The sequence below is a fragment of the Teleopsis dalmanni genome, chromosome 1 (genome assembly GCF_002237135.1).
Source record: "Teleopsis dalmanni isolate 2A chromosome 1, ASM223713v2, whole genome shotgun sequence".
NCBI classification, from domain to species: domain Eukaryota; kingdom Metazoa; phylum Arthropoda; class Insecta; order Diptera; family Diopsidae; genus Teleopsis; species Teleopsis dalmanni.
This window is the reverse complement of record NC_051846.1, coordinates 224,419,914-224,437,949: the sequence shown is the minus strand read 5'-3', so window position 1 is coordinate 224,437,949 and position 18,036 is coordinate 224,419,914. Positions and strand designations below refer to the sequence as shown.

Genomic DNA, 18,036 nt, shown 5'->3' with positions numbered 1-18,036 from the left:
AACAGGCATGTGTCTCGATGATTAGTTCTTCAATCTCTTTTTCAATCTTTCGAGCAACCAATCTCAATTTTTCAATCTTTAATCGAGATATAGTTTCCGATAACTTTAAAACGGACGTATGTCTCGATGATTAGTTCTTCATTCTCTTTTTCTACACTTCGAGTAACCAATAATTAATAGTTACTAACTTGAATTAATTTTATTTATTGAATCTTTTGACTTTAAGACTAACAATAAGTATAGACAATCAATTCTTCATTATCTTTCTCTAAAACAATTGATTTAAATTGAATTTTTTGTCAACCGTCAAGAAAAACCAGGTAGTACAGGTAGTACTTATCAAGCCAAGCTTTCGCCTACAGAATATTTGTGCTCATCAGAAATAAATGATAAACTCAGGACATGTGTTATTGTAAATGCTTTAAATCCATAGTGGCATAGTGTCGAAAATGTAAAAAGTAGCTTCACTAAAACAGCTGTAACTAAATAACAGATTGTTTATATATCATAAAATTTTAATAGTTATCACTTAAAATTCACTTTGATGTTTCAATACAAGACTGGGTATACTTCCGGATGGACACTGTAGATTCTGTGAAGAGAATGAGGAGTCGGACACTCATGTGCTGTTAGAATACCATACGCTAAATAGGTTTTATATTTCTTTTTATTGACACAGCATGACTTAGAAACTTACTCTAAACCCAGAAGGGGGCACAATAGACCCGACGGTCGCAGTGCCAAATCCTCTAACAATAATAATAATAATAGATGTTTTAATAGTGGTGGTGCCAGTGTGTTATCCTGCTGATTTAACATATAAGCCAATCTGTTATATTAAATGTTGATCTATATGGATGTCAACACTAGTTTCTTTGGTTTTTTTTTTGTTTTGATACATCAATCAACCAAACATAAAAATTAAGGAAATTAAGAAGGCACAATTAGATTAGATTACAGAATAAATTATTATTATTATTAAATAATAGGCTATGAATGCACTCCGACCTAAAAGATCTATAGTGGGCCTAAAGGCCAAACTAAAACAATTCTAGAATATTTATAAATCTCGTAATTGCTGTGGGCTTAATTTTATCTATTTGATTTGGGCTATGAATGCACTCAGACCTAAAAAATCTATTGTGGGCCTAAAGGCCCAACTACAATAATTCTAGAATATTAACAAATCTCGTGATCGATGTGGGCTTCATTTTACGTATTTGATTTGCAACTAAGATCCCGATTCCATGGTAGTCGAGTCCACATCTTGCCGCCGCTGGGCAGTTGCATAGAATATGTTCTGATGTTTCTTTCTCCTTATGATAGAATCGACAGGAATCACTTTCTACCACACCTATAATCTTTATGTGGTGTTCAAGTCCACAGTGTCCTGTAAGAAGTTTAGTGTAGATTTCAATATCGTTTCTGCTAAGACCAAAGATAGCATCAACTTTGATATGTTCAGGAGCAATGAATCTTCTTGACTGCTACATACCTGTTTGGGCTCTCCAGTGTTCAAGTAGATTTTGTTTATATGTTATTAAACAACAAATAATGTCGGCTTATTTAATGTTAATAATTGAAACTTATACAATTTGGAACAACATCTGGATTAGGAATTAACTTCTTAAAGTATTAAAAAAAAATTTAATGGTTTACGTTGGTTGTTAAATTTCCGCTTATAAACATTTTGTGTTTTGCAATATTTCACTTAAACAATCGAAATGGAGTCCTTCACGTATGAGAAATAACACATTAGATTACTAGGAATTAGTTTCTGTAAAAGTCAGAAATGAACTTTTCGGTAGTAAATTTTTTATATTGAAACCAATCAAAGGCTTATAGCCCACACATTCATCTTTGACAGCAGTTCGCGAATGGCTGGCTATACCTTGAAACAGTTTTCTGCGCCTTGTGGTATGCAAGGCGAAATGAACGAAATTATTGCCAATAGTTAATCTTCTGCCAACAACGAACACTAAAACAAAACAACACTGAACACTATACAATAAACAAAAAACAACAACAACAACATACTACCAGGCAGTCAAAGCGTTAGAAGGAAGGCGTAATAAGGCGTCGTAGTTGAACTACACGTTCATGGCGATATTGTTATTCGTATGTGTGAAAAGGGGAGGGGGACGGGAGTCTCGCGGTAAACGTGTTTCTGTTTCCGACTTTTAATTTATGTTTCAATTCCAATTAGCTAAGAAAGTGCATTTTACGATTTCCAAGTACGTCTTTACGTTGCACGTCTATGCATGGTCATTTGCGCCGAGCACTGAAAAGTACTTAAGACGGTTGCTTAATGGATACACCGTAAACGCTTCATACATATACATATGCCAGTCACTGCAATTGTTGTTGATGACGTGAGTGTTGTGTGCGGCTGTCAGTGTATGCGTTGCCGAACGACTTGTAATTGACTTTACTACTTTCTTACTGTTTTGTGCTTGTGTTTGTGTTTATGTTTGTATTGCACATTGCAACGTTTGTAATTGGATACAATAATAATAAAAGAGCAATAACAATGAGCCGCCCAACAACAATAACTCTAAACAACAACAAGGAGCAGAAGGCATAAGTCCAAAGTTCAAAAATATGTGTATGTGCATGTGTATGTGCATGTGTGTGTAATTGTTTAGGTGAGTGTGAACTTCGCTCATTGTTGGCACTTCTTCTCGACCAGTTCGAGCAAATAAAGCAATAAAGCGAATTCATTGAGGCATTGCGGAAAAGTCACATAAATGACGAGAGTCAAAGAAATCGGCAAAAAAATATTGGATAATGCGGGACATCAGTAGCGGGTCAATTAAATTTACAGAAATTGGAAATTAGTGGAATATTTAAATAAAATTGAGTATAAAAATAGATATTATTTCGCAGTTTCTCAATAAAAAATAACAATTATCAAGTACTATTAACTTACTGAAGAAATTACTATTTCTAACATATAGGCACATCACTTAATTGGCCTCACTTAATCTAACGTAATGCTTAGGCACCAAACTATGAAACTTAAATAGTTTTCTCAATCAAAATACTAAATTAAAAAATGAGAAAATAAACTTCTGTTCTAGAATACTGTAATCAAGCCAATCCGGAGTTATGGATCCCATAGCTATCCCATAACCCGAGAGAGATACAATATAATATATAATATAATAAGTTAAAGAACATGTTTAAGATAATAGTGTACAGAAACCCATTTGGATATTAAAGAACAGGTTTAAGATAATAGGCTACAGAATACCATTTGATGTTAAGGACTATAGCTATAGAGAGTTACGATAGACACAAATCTAGTAATAATTCAACGTCTTTAATCCGAGACACTACGCTTAATCGCAAATCGCGACCCATATTACCAACAAAGCTGTATACTTTATTATTATTGTTAGGGGATGTGATAATGCTACCATCGGGTGTATTGTGCCCTTCTGGGTTTAAAGTAATTCTTTAAGCCCTGTTGTATCAATAAAAAGTAGTATAGAAGTAGTATAGTGTAGCTGTATTACACCAACAACTCAGATTCCGAACAGTCAAAAAAGAGGCATCTAAAATTGCCGACAAATATGCGAATCGAATATATACTAAAGGGATCGATAAATACCCGGCGTATGTAATATAAACGCATTTCTTTTTGAAAAAATTATATTATAGTCCTTTTTAGCCGACATACTAAATCCAACGATCTCAGCATTTGGATTCCTTTTAAAAAATACGATTTATCAAGTCCTCAAAAATATACCTCACTTTCTCATTCCATTTCATCACTTAATGCAAATCTCTTTGACTGGAATCTTTCATTTATACTCTTTCTCATAGTCACTGGTAGCCAAATCTTAAAAAGCAATTCATACCGTTATTCATTATGCATTAGCAGTGATTTTAGAAAAATCATATTAAACAAATATGATTTGTTCGGATACAATTTTTGAACTACCAGTGTCAGGACTACCAACTCTGAACCGTGAACCCATGCGCCCAATATATATATATATTTAAAATACAATTCTTCAACTCCTTATCATAATAAAAAATAAAACAAAATAACCCAATTGCATTTATTCTCTAAAAAATCTGAACTCCTTAAACTTTATTGGCTTTAAAACTTACCTATGGAAAATCGTTAATCATACACCATAGCAGTCAAGTGGAGCTCAATTAATTCCGACTAAATCTCACTTCTCATTTTTAATTCAAAAGATTTATGCAAGATTTAACCTCGGTTAAGCAAATCCAAGAAACGAGCGGCGGAAGTAAGCCAACAAACATTATTTAAATCAAATTTCCGCACATTTCTTCAAACGTTTTCCGCAATGCACTCACCTATGAATACGCAAAGGTAAAAAAATTAACTTACGAGTACTCCTTCTGCCTTGGCACACAACAGAAAAGTGTGAATTCCCACAGGATGCAGGAACTTGCATTGCATATTTTTTTTCCATTCCTTAGCACTTGGCTCACATTACAAGGACTGAAGATGAAAGAAAGAAGCTCGTGGGAAATGCTCAATCGCATCAAATAAAAGTATTTTCGAGTTTAGTTATGTGATGCGAAAAGAACAAATGAAATATTTAAAAATAAAAAAAAAAAGAAACTAAAATATATAAAATGAAAGGTTAAGTATAGTAAAAAGGACGAAGTAAAGGAATTCATAAAGGTAGACGTTCTATAGTTGGAAAAATTTTTCATACGTTGTGGTTTGTGTGAAAAACTTTCAAAAATGCCTCCAAGCTAAATTCATTACTTCATTTGCTTCATGAGTTATACTGTACAGACAAAGCAGCATGTTTGAACATGTATGTGCATATAGATATGTGCGTGGATGTGCCGCTAGAAATATTTGTAAAAAAAAAGTGCGGATGACTCTGTCAGGCACAGTATAAAAAACTTCTATCTTTATGCTGAGGCAGACAATTGCAGACAATTTTTGAAATAATTCAATATTAATTTAAAATTATTTTTATAGGTGTAAACTTCAATTTAATCGGAAAGGTAATCCCGCTATTTCCACAAATAAGGGAATATCTTTCGTTTAAGTTATTAAAATATTGCAGCCCAATGAAGAAGACAGCGGAGATGATTTCTATCGTTGAAATTTTTGATCTAGCTGATTAAATACTTTTAGTAATATTTGCTTATGTCCGTTAACTGTCTATTTCTCTATCCATTAGTACTTTGGGGTCTCTCAACTTCTGACTTAATCGAATAAAACTTTACGAAACTTGTCAAAAAATAAAAATATTCAAAATAAACGGTTACCTATTTCATAGATTTGTCAGCCGAAGCATCACACATGCATTTGTTTTAAGGTTCACTCTTTCCGTTTAACAACCGCTGAACACATCAAAACTGCAAATATTTAAAACAAATTTTAATTTAATAAATTTAATATAATTTTTTTTAGGGATATATTTATATTTTGTTTCTTTTATAATTTCCCTTATAAATTAGTGAAAGTTGGCAAGTAACTATCGTAACACCATTACATCCAGAAAAAATGTCTCATACGACGCTATAAGATTTAATATCCAGTATTGAGAGTATTGAAGGCATCAGTTTTGTTCGTCATAACCATATAATTACCAATTTATTATAACGAGTATTAAAAGATATAGATGTGAAAGATACGTAGCCTTAAGACCCACTCAACAAGCACTATTTTTGAAGCTCAAGCATTTTCCAGATAGTCTAGTTTCATGTTTTTGTGATATGAATTGGGAATATTATGCAGCTCATTACATTTCAACGTCCATTTAAGAAAATCGGAAGATAAGTAAGTCTGTTACTGCTCAGTGTTTGTTATTTACAGAGAAATAAGTTGGACGCTTGAACATCCATTTCAGAGAATCAGATCAGATGGATAACATATAACGAATCTTCAAACTTTCAGTAAAAGTATCTATCTACAGGACATACAAGTCTACTACTGCTTAATGTTTCGAAGTTTTATTATCCATTTTAGAGTATCAGCAAATGCATAAAGTTATACGGTTCTAACTCAGTGACGTTTCTACATTCATATATTCAGACAATTTAATTGAACGTTTTTACATCCATTTCAGGGAATCAGCAGATGAATAAGTCATAATGGATCTCTGGACTTTCAGTAAAAGTATCTACCTACAGGACGAATAAGTCTAACATCCATTTCATATAATCGGCAGCTCGATAAGAGTTATGCTACTTAATGACGCTTCTGCATCCATTTCAGGGAATCGGCAGATGGATAAGTCTACTATTGCTCAATGTTGGTCATTCATTTTACAGAAATAACAGATATTGGTTTTGGAAAGGCCATTTTGTTGAGATGATACCTTGACCTTCAGTGTTCTGTTATGTAAATTTTCCATTCTCAAACTATTTTCCAGTTTCTAAAATATTTTATTATCGTTTATTATCGTAATTTTCTATTTCCAGTACAGTTCCCTATAAGATGAAAATATTGTATCATTAGAAAAAAATTGTCAAATAAATTATTACATGAATTTGATACAAAAAAAACTTTTATTGTCAGCAGATTTGGAAGGCTTTACAACATTTTGACAACAAAGGACAAACCTCAAACCCAGAAAAACAAAGGATATCAAAACTTACGATGCAACGTCAACAACATCGAGAGCAAGAAAACGAGCAGAACAAAGACGAACGCCAAGCAGCACACAACAAACGACCCGGATGACGTCAGAGCTATGCCTTTAGGAATATTGGTTCGCCTGAAATCTGACAAAAGGATACGCAGTTGCATGCAACTGATAGTCAACCGAAACACACAGAAAGACAAACGCACAGCCAATCAAGCGAAAGGACAAAGCTTTCTTCAAGAAATTTTAACGAAGAGCCAAGAAATTTGATTTAAAATTAAATTTAAAGCTAAAATGTCCTTCGTGATTATTATCCTTTTACATATGTTGCAATCGTTTTTGTTTTTTTTTTGTTTTGTGTTTGGAATAAAATTCACAACTCAAAATACTAAATTGGAAACAAAAAAACAGTGGAAAAGTAAAAAATCCCCACTAACTTATGGCAATTGTTGTAAATTACATTGCAAATGAGCCAAAATCCACTGCCAGACAAAGTTTCCGGATGGCTCGGCCCGTGCACTTTTCAAGTTACAAGGACAAATTCTCGAGTATGCAAATTTCAGCAGAAAATAACCATCCAGCGAAGGTTTCCTTTTCAGGGTTATAAGCGAGTAAAAATAAAAAAAAATTACATATTTGGTCTGATATGCTCGCATATATAAAATTTGCACAACTTCATTTGTCTTTTAGCGAAGCTAGTCGAACTTTGGCGAAGGAAAAAAACTGGATATCAATGCAAGGCAACTCCATGTGGATTTCATGCAAAATACCACAGATTGCAGTCAGCGGTAGGAACATGTTTCAAATTGCAGGAAAATAGACCTGCCACTGAGTCAATAGGGACTTGTACTGGTAGCTTTAAATGGTCATACGTTAGGGGTGAAGTGTAATGACGGGTGTAGAACTCAACCGGTAAGGTATTTTACATTCGATTATTGTTGGGAATTAAAAGCAGTTGTAAATAATTATTTTTTAAATTAACAAAAAATTCTAAAAAATAAAAAATAAATATCGTGATTGTATTTTAAAAAAAAATAACACATCATTACTTAAATGCTTTTCCTTACTCTTAAATCCGACACAAAATTCACTGCCGACTTGTCGTCCAGAAGCCCGTTGCTATCGAGAGTTCACTCATTAAAAGAGGGTTTAGCGGTATTTACTGAGAGGTGAGTAACTGAGTAGTTTTCTCTGAGAAACTAGAAATATCCAAATATTTTAAGCTTCCTGATCACTGCAGCGTGTTAACAATAGACGCCGATGCTCTACTTCGATAGCAGTTGAAACTCTGCGACCACTAACTCTGTGAATCAAACAATAAGCAACATCAGCTGCTTATTGTTTCTTAGTGAGATAGCAAAACAGTATAATATCTGTGTCAATCCACAGTAATATTTTTGGAAAGGATGCTGTTAATTTACTGCCAAAACTTTATAAGAAGACACCAAATCTTCAGGAATATTTTTAACTTTACAAAAGAAACTGAGAAATTCGCCCGATCAGCACTCGTACAAAGGAATAATCTTCAAGAAGAATCTAACCCAACTAAAATTAAATATTTTCCAACCAATAATACAGAAAAAATAGAGTTTCTGTCCGGTGCTAGTAAGACTTTTTTTCCATTGATTTATTTCTCTTCTTAAATAGAATTTAAGAAGAAATTAAGAAGAAATTAGAAATTAATTTTGAAAATAGAAACTAACATGTATGCTATTGAGCTGAGGTATTCATATTCAGAAATGATTTTCTTTTAAGACGATTTAGTGCAGTTGGAGAAGAAAAATATCGAACATGAGGATTTGGATGAGATTTGAGTCTCTCTTGGAATTTAGGTGTATATTGACGAATAACTTCTCGTGTTATAGGAACCGATTATAAAAGTTTAAATATATCGCTTTATATATCTGCTGAACTTGCAAAGACGAAAAGAAGAGGAAAGGAGAATAGCACTATTCTGCCTCTTACAACTTAAAGATTTTATATTAAAAACCCGAATGGAAAATTAAGCAAAATATATTAAAAATTTCATTGAATTTAAAAATAGACAAGAATAATAGAAGTCCTACCAAAACATAGCAATAATGAGATTAAAAAAAGTTCATATAACTGGGCAATAAAAATGTGAGCGATATTTAGAAAATTATTTTAAAATAATCTAATCCTTCCTCTCTCTCATTCTCATATTCCATTGGAGCATAATGCCTCTAACCCTCTGCTAAAGTGTTTCTAAAGTGTTTACAATCTTTACTAATAAATTCAGATGCAAAAAATCAAAAATTAACAAAAAATTTAATATTCGCAATTAAAAATTTAACATCAAAATAAAATTTAAGTTTAATATCAATTTATTTAATATACACAAAAAATTTAAACAAAATTTTTAATTCAAAAAATTTTTAAAAAAAAAGTGCGAACTACCCTCTTACGACAAAATATTATTTGATTTGTCACGAATACTATTCACAATAGATCAGCAATTGTACTTTAACTAATCTATCACATACAAACACCATTTTAAGGTTCATGTAATAAATATCGCTAGTGCAGTTCAGATTAAGAACGTAGATAACTCCTTGACCGTGCAATGCATTATGAATCTAATTGGAAAAACAAAATACATCTGTTCTATGAGCTATACGTAGTAAAACATACAGAGAGCGTAACAAAAATAAAATGCCAAATTTCACTGTATACACAGATTTTCATGGAACCGATTTGTGTCTGATAAGAACATCAGTGCAGCGCGAATAAACAATACAAAAATTTAAATTCAAACCAAAACAGCTGATTCACACATCTACACAAATTTACTTGAAATAACAAGTGCGAGCCTGTGTAGCATTTTCAAATTACGTCAGGGATGTTACACTCTTTTAGATGCTCTCATTTCCTCAAAAATTTGCTAATAGAACGGATTTGTGTATATACAGTGTTACTCAAAGTTACTACGAGTACCTTGTTGAACAAACCTAGTGTAATTAAAATATATTGACAAATATGAATACAAAAATAACTGCATTAATAAAAAAGGAAATAATTTTAATTTCATTACCATTAAACTTTTTTGACTAATTAAACGAAAATGAGTTAATGATTCATTTAAAATTTTTAAAAAAATAAATATATTTCTTCTTCTTCAAACTTTTATTGATTTTGGCGTTCTAATATATTTGTCTGTAATTGAGAGCATTTCATAAATTTTTAAAATAATTTATCTGTTGCTGTCCTTTTAAATTTTTTACTATCATATATAAATACTCTGAGTAATAGTCCTTACTTAAGCCCCAAAACTGATTTAAGTACAAATTAATTCAGTGACTTATAGCCTGCTGAAGTTGATATTGATTTATGGCAATACATAAACGTATAGCGATTATCCAATATTCCTATTCAAACTAACTTTTTATCAATAAAAAATTGTATGAAGTAAAATCAAAATATTTTTATATATTATTAAACATTTCAAGCTTAGTTCCGGTGAATAAAAATAAATATATTTCACTGATGAATTCAAAATGTACGATCATGTGAACTGACCGTGGTTAGTGACCTTTATGTTAGTATCGAGACGTAAGTTGCGACTGTGGAACCAGCCTTGAGTGGTTTTTTTGCGGTAGGGTGGAAAGCATCGAAGGCCACAGTGTAAGACTTGAATCCACTAAAACCACCGCTTAGCAATGAATGAAAAGAGAAATGAGAGTAGAACACTAAATACCTAGCAGGCTAGGAATATCTAAACCAGAAAGTATGGACATGTAGAAGCGAAAGCGTACATGAGCAGGAGGAGATTAAATTGTCTATAACAAACCAGCTTAATACTATGTTCAGACACACTCTAATTTCGCAAAAATATTAGTTTCGTCTTCTTTTCAGTGAAATTAAGTTGTTTTTCCATACGAAATTTAGATTTAACCTTAGAGTGAAATTAAGGAAAATAAACTTAATTTGGTTGAAAAGAAGCTTCAAATTAAAGGACATTTCAAATGTAATTATACGTAAGATAAATTTTAAGCAAAAGACAAAGTTGAGATAACGTAAAAATGACATTTTTTTTAAATAAATTTCAGTGACGGTTAAGTTTAATAAAACCGGGAAAATATTTTGAAAATAGTGCAAATTTTTAAATTTGTATATGGAGTAAAAACTATAACTGTTATTAATTTTAAATAGAGTAACACAACAAAATCCATTTGATTTCCCATATTTTGGCTCAGTATGAACGCTTTTTAAACTAACTTAGTATCATGTTAACGAAATTAAGGAAATTTGGCTGTCAGAACACATTACATCTTTGCAGTTAAGCTGATTGTGCCTACGAAGTGCATTTTACAGTTGAGTATGCCTATAAGAGCATTGGCGATGGCATAGTCAACGTGAGGGGTGAAGTTGGCTTTGGGTGGTAAGAATTCGAATGTAACTACAGAAATATTTTTTCTTTAAGACCATGAAAGTAATTAAAGTAAACATTGTATTTGAAAAATTATTTTAAAATTTTTTTATAAATATTTATAAATTATAATTTTTAAATAAATATTGTATATCGATATTTTTATGTACATATTTGTGTGTTTCGATGACAAACATATGTTAAAATTCTCATTAACAGTTGAACTTTGGAAAAGCAACCCTGCGAAAAGTCTTTGCAAACACTGCTGTTGAGATAAATTAAAATTGTGGAAAATTCATTGTCACTTGTGATTGTATTAAAAACGTCTGAAAGTTGGAAGTGCGCAGTATTTAGCATAGAAATTGATAAAATCGGTAAAAAAAAACAATAATTAGGTGAGTAACGCTAAAGAAAAGTATATAGAAGAAATACTTTTAGTGTTTAAATTAAAATTTTCCAATATGTGCTACCGAAAGTATTAAATTATTCGCAAGCAAGTGTGCAAAACCGCAATGCCTACGCGTTTAATGTGTTAGTAGAGTACCGCTATATACAGCAAACGTGTCGCCTATGCACCGTAATAGTTGGAAAAGAAACGAAAAATATTTGTTGGAAAAAAACTTTAGTTCAGTTGTCAAAAATGTCATACAATTTTTTGTTATAAGTTGCTTTGACAATACCATCACTTCATATAAACGTTTTCGTCGTCTGAGTGGTTAGTTTTTAGAAAATAAATTTTTTCGTCGTGCGAACGTGTGTGATAAATAAAAATAGCATAAGCATAAGTAACTTTTATTTTATATTGAATTGAAAAGAAAAGAAAAGTGGAAAATATATATTTTGGCATTGGTAATTAAAATTTTGTATTAATCAAACAAAACTTGTGATGTGTGATATTAAAAGTTTGTTTCAACAATTTTCAGGTATATAATTTGTATGCAAAATGTTAATAAATCTTAAGGTAAAGACGCTTGATGCACAAACTCACGAATTTAGTGTTGATAATGAGGTAAGTTTAATAAATGTTATGTTATAAAATATTGAAAATATAACCACCACCACCACCACCACCACACCCATATACAGTTAGTCGGCGATTTAAAGATTTTCTGATGAAACTTTCTTTTTCCTTTTTTTTTCTGTTTATTTCATTTATAGATTACTGTGCGGGAATTCAAGGATAAAATCGCTGAAAAAACGAATATTGCCGCGGAACAGCAACGCATCATTTACTGCGGTCGGGTCTTGGCAGATGAGAAGCAATTGAAAACTTATGGTGAGTCACCGAACCAAGTCTAATCGGTTAGTTAGTAAGAAAGGCAAGGGTTGAAAATATTTCGAAAACATTTGTTTAGAATTTTGTTGTTATTTTACAATTAAATTATCATAAAAATTTAAAGAAAATAGTCTCTTTTTTTCTAAGTTCTGTTTTATACAAAACAGAGCAAAACGTTCTGTTATGCGTTCCGATTTTATTGCTATCGTTAATTGTGTATTTGTTGTAATCATTGCCGTTTATAATACCAGGAATTAAGTGTCTGTATAAGATAAAGATTTAATTGGAAAACTATACAATTCTTAGTGGTTACAATAATATGTCGTGTCATACGGTTTCGTCTATCTGCAAATGTTTGTTTTTCTTGTGGTCTCAATTACTTTATAAATAAGCAAAACAATTGTTCCTATAAATATGGTTTTCTTTTGTTTTATTTCATAAACAATGTCCATTTAATACAAACATTAAAAATAATTTCTGGAGAGAATTGTTGACTAATACAAAACAGCTGTAATGACCATGGTATATGTTTTACTTGGGGACAACTATTATATTGTTTTTTAATTAAATAAAGATGAGTTAAAAATATATTTAAGATATCATATTTCGTCAGAACCACATGATATGCAGTTCGAAACAAAAACTGAATTAAACCAATCTTATATACAGAGACTCCACTGACTAGGCTCTCCCTGTGACGACTTACTTGGTTAGCAAAAAAATTTTCAATCCAATTGAGGTTTGGATGAACTCACGTGCTGTTACTTGTTACACATAAACACATCTATCCGGAACATGTATACTAACAACAGCTCTACTACTCATTATGGCGACTACCTGTGATAACCATATCAAACCCTATTGCAGTGGAGCCAACATCAGTGACTTATAGACACTCCACACAGATGCAGTATTCTCTTCAAGACCTAGGTTAACTCTCAACAAGGTTGTCAACAGGCCTCCGTCTGACATCTTCTAGAAAAAACGACATCTTTCGCTTGCAGCAAGAACTCTCCTAACTCAATTAAGATCAGGGTACAGTCATGTGCTAAACAGTTACTTGTCACGCTTAAATATGTCCTAATTCCTAATGTATGCTCAAACTGCAGCTCTACCTACCCACATAACGTGACCTATCTATTATCCCTCTACGCATACAAACCTTAGTTCAATTGATTTTTGGTCTCACCCTCATGATGTGGCTACGTTTCTTCGTCTGGAGTTGGATTGATTATAATTCCAATCCCTCATATTCTTTATTCTCCCTTTGTCCCTATCCTTAAACCAAACATCACTCATCCACATCCCAAACCATGTATTCGTCTTGTAATCCTTACGTAATATTACGTTTCACATATTCTTTATTCTCCCTTTGTCCCTATTCTTGAACCAAACACCACTCATCCACATCCCAAACCATGTATTCGTCTTGTAATCCTTACGTAATATCTGCTTTCAGATTCCGACGGGTTACAACAACAGCAACCACCTGTGATAGCAAAGTTTCTTGTCATCTACTTAGGTTAATTTTAATACTTATCTGTCTTATATTTCTCCAAGCTGGAATTTGGGATATTTTCGTCTTACAATCTGTACATCTTTTGAGTTTAGGGTACTATTGTTGGGTCACAACAAGAGCAAAATAAAATTCTGCTATCAATTTATTACAAATTTTTTCGAGTGTTTCAGCTCCTAAATAAATAAACAATTAAAACAAAAGATTAAATTTAGATATGTTTTGTGTAAATTTACAAGTGAAGTATAAAGTTTTAAACGAAAGATATATTAATCTATTAGAACAATTAGTTTATGCACAACAGTAAAGACTGCAGATGCATTGAAGAATAATCTTCGCTGTTGTTGTTGTAACCCGCGGAGATCTATCAAGCAGATAACAAGAATGATATACAAATAAATTAATCTTCGTAGTTGCATAGAACACTACTGCATAGAACACTACTTCACATGTTATTTACTTTACAGATCAGCAGCAAGAATGACTTTATTTCACATCACCTTTTGTTTATTACTTTATTTACAATTTGTCAATAGCTATCAGAACATCTATAACATCATATATATATAATACTATAGCTTTTAATATTAGTCTTACTTATCAAGAAATGAAAAATGGTAAAATAAATAATTATATTCAGTAAGACGTTAAGTACACTATACAAATTAACCTATTATACCTCTTGAAACCAAACTTTAAAAAAAAATTTAGTTCTATTTATCTACATTTAGTTATATAAACTCCTTTGGTTCGTTTTATCTTACTCAGCGATCAATTGTTTCAATAACTTCCATATGGTGGTTAGAGATTGTCAATTTAACCTAACTACCTACTGCAGATAACAATTATTTATTTTTAAAAAATATCTTATCACTTAACTATATTTTTAAGTTTGAGAACCAAAAATAATTCTTCAATTTTTCTACAGAACTTTCAGATGGTTACAGTTTTCTGTTCTAAATAGAGCATAAGACCCTGTTATTAATGTATATATATATATACATATCACGTAGAAGAATATAGAATAGAATATTCATGTCAAGCAGATGACATGAAAGGAACTACAAACTCGTATACATTACATGGGTTAGGATGTGATTAGGTAAACGTAGTGTGAGAGGGGAGATTGTTAGGAGCAAAAATAGATTGGGGGTGGCATCTTTATTGTAATCATATTCATCATTGCGAGGAGTATATTTTGCGTTGTTATTTTTATTTACTTCATATAAATACTTTATTTTTTTTAATTCACTTATTTAAAATGTACAAAAAGCAAATTCTTTTTCTTTTTGAAGATACAATTGCACTCTGAAGTTAACAGCGGATTTCTTTTCAAAGTCATTTCAACGCTTTTCCGACTTTTCTTTGTAGTTCATTGGTTTTTGTTGTGATTACTTCATATTGCTAACGGTTTTTAGTGACATTACTATATATTTGTCTCAAATATATGTAAAAATCTTTGTTATTGTTGGTGTAACCCGCTGGAACCAGTAAGCAGATAATATAAAAATAAATAATATAATATAAAAATAATATAATATAAAAAGGATATACACAATCATTACATGGATGGGGATTGGGGAAATGGATGGGTAGTGGTTAAGTGTTATTGAGAGGGGAAATGAGAATAATAAAAAATCCTCGTCGCAACCTTCAATTTTATATTATTTTATGACAATTATAGTTATTGTTTATGCTACACTTGATTTAATTGCTACTTCATTGGTTTCAATATTCATCTTATAATATATTAAATTCTTTTAGTAAAAATTTCGATAACTTAGATTTGTTATTGCTTTTAGATGTCCGAAGGTAAGTGGTCCATGTTGCTGAACGTCCTCCGCCCTCTCAACGCGGTCCATCAAACTTCCAGGTCAACAAAATAATGATGTACCTCGTGGAGACACGTACAGCTCTCGGGAATGCGTGGTTCTCCACTATTTCGTGCATTGGATGGTTGGTCGTTAGGCACGATGGCAATCCCTGTAAATTCAAATATTGTAACTCTTAAATATATTTTATTTAATTATTATATATGTATTATATACTAATGAATGTAGCTACATATATGAACCTAAACATTTTAAATTAATTTATTTTTTTTTCTTTTTCTTCATAAACAGAGTAATGGCCAAATGCGTGTCAATCCATTTACATCTTCGTCATCTTTTTGTATGAATCGTATTACTGTTGCTCGTCATATGTTGGATTGTGCTAATAATATCGCAAATTATCTTGAAGATCCACAACGTGTAAATAAATTTTTTTGTCTACTTATAATATATTTTGCAACAAAAGTAAAAATTCCATATATATTTTTAGGGACTAAATAACACTCCTTTGGATATATTGACACGTGGGCGTTGGACAATGGAATCTACTGTTGTTGAAGTTGGTATATCTGCAGCTGATTTACCAACAGATCCAACGCAAAATATTATGGAAATGGTCCATGGTGCTGTTTCGGCTGCCATGCAACGTCAAGGTAAGACAAATATATACAAGTAGAGTAATAATACAATTGTAATAAATATGTAGAACGCAACCCTAACAATGTTGAAAATCCAGCTGAAAACAACCTTACAATTAATACTTTACCTACTACTCGTCTTATTATTGAAGATGCACATAGTGAAGATGATAGCCCAGTTGACGCAGAACCTAACGCAAATGGTAATGCTGCTGAAGGCGCTTCCCCTACAACGCCAACAGAAAATACAGACAATGCAAATACTGCTACTTCCAATGGTGGTTCAAATGACACACCCCGACGTACACGTACACAAGTACTTGCAGAGGTTGTTGAACAAATGCGTCGGGTGCAAGAACGTCTTAATCCATTTATTGCACGTTTTTACACACTCTTACATGAGGATCCAACTTTTGAAGAAAATGTAAGAAATTTCTAAAATATGCTAATTGAATTTTAATAAAAGTATTGTTTTTAATAATAGGACACAACTGGACGTGAAGAAGCGCAACGCTTATATGATCGTGTCTCCGAAGCTTTACATTACATGTCTCATGCTCAACATGCCATTTCTGATTTAATGCTTGACGTTTCGCAAGCTACTCCACGCCATTTAACTTGTCGTCCAATATTAGTCGAACAAAGTGGCTATGTTACTTCAAATAATTATATTATGGCTTCAGCTGCCGCCCAAGCCGCAGCTACGGCTCGTCAACAGAATGCCAACAATACTAGAAATAATAGATATAGACCAGCAAGCACAAGTACTTTAACTACTAATAATGATTCTTCTAGTGCTAATAACACTGAGAATACAGGAATGGGCACAGCTCATGTAGCTATCGTACCAATACCTACTAACGCAGACAACGTTGTAGAGGATCCAGTTGATGAACCAATTATTGAAGTAATGCCACCTACACAAGCATCCAGTGTCAATATTGAAGGGCAAGGAAATGGTAAAATATTTTATTTTGTTTTTGGTTTTGATTTTTTATTTCATTTATGATTGATGCTAATTGTAGGAGGTATAGCGGAAATTACTTTACAGTTAAACGGACGTCCTTCAATTGGTACTTTATGATATATAATTTTTCTTCGGTTAATTTATTAATTAATTTTTCTGTTGATATTCTTTTAATAATTAATTGCAAACTATCTTTGGCCTATTTTAACAATGTTCAGTTAGTCATGGGTTTCGATTTGTAATCATTAATATATTTATTTGTTATTTATATCTAATCAACTCTATAACAAATAATATTCGTTAATTGTAACATGACACTTATTTCTAATATTACTGATTACAAACAACAACTCTATACATTTACAAAATTTCTAAAGCCTTGATTAATAATATAAATCATTTTTATTATTCAATTCTTTTATTAATTTTTATATTCAATTTTTCTATTAACATTAATTAGAGTATTTTATTGCAAAGAGAATTGTAATTCAATTATACTCATCTAAGCTTATTTCTACTACTTTTTACATTCATATAATATTTTTAAGAGAGGTTTCGAAAAGTAGTGAACTACAACAACAAAAAATTTTTTTATATTATTTTAATTAATTGATTTTTTTTAATTAATTGATTAATTAATTTTTGGTTGACCATACATCTGTTTCGAGTATTGCCAAATATCCATCATAATATTGTTAAGTAAAATTGTTCCTTTATTATTTTTATTAACATATTCTCCACTTCTTCTTCCAAAGGCCGTAAATCTTTGGGTTATGAGTTGCAAAAAAAAAAAAAAATTGAATAATAGAATTTCATTTAGGATACTTGTG

General features: G+C 31.5%; 2 protein-coding genes across 5 annotated transcripts; both read left to right on the top strand.

The window, feature by feature from the left end:
• The first annotated feature begins 11,153 nt into the window (after nt 1-11,153).
• Nucleotides 11,154-12,296, top strand: LOC119667842 (large proline-rich protein bag6-like). Of its 2 annotated transcripts, none has more exons than XM_038077181.1 (3): nt 11,154-11,372; nt 11,901-11,986; nt 12,136-12,296. In XM_038077181.1, exons 2-3 carry the CDS (start codon nt 11,921-11,923, stop codon nt 12,274-12,276), a joined length of 207 nt encoding a protein of 68 aa, XP_037933109.1. In that variant the 5' UTR covers nt 11,154-11,372; nt 11,901-11,920; the 3' UTR covers nt 12,277-12,296. The 2 variants fall into 2 exon arrangements, with proteins under 2 accessions (XP_037933109.1, XP_037933110.1); XM_038077182.1 differs by lacking the exon at nt 11,154-11,372 and adding an exon at nt 11,786-11,826.
• Nucleotides 12,297-15,732: 3,436 nt separating this feature from the next.
• Nucleotides 15,733-17,351, top strand: LOC119672409 (large proline-rich protein bag6-B-like). Of its 3 annotated transcripts, none has more exons than XM_038083451.1 (6): nt 15,733-15,769; nt 15,893-16,021; nt 16,092-16,254; nt 16,392-16,663; nt 16,724-17,198; nt 17,265-17,351. In XM_038083451.1, exons 1-6 carry the CDS (start codon nt 15,743-15,745, stop codon nt 17,321-17,323), a joined length of 1,125 nt encoding a protein of 374 aa, XP_037939379.1. In that variant the 5' UTR covers nt 15,733-15,742; the 3' UTR covers nt 17,324-17,351. The 3 variants fall into 3 exon arrangements, with proteins under 3 accessions (XP_037939379.1, XP_037939377.1, XP_037939378.1); XM_038083449.1 differs by having other exon boundaries at nt 16,308-16,663; XM_038083450.1 differs by having other exon boundaries at nt 15,741-15,754; nt 16,308-16,663.
• The last annotated feature ends 685 nt before the right edge of the window (nt 17,352-18,036 follow it).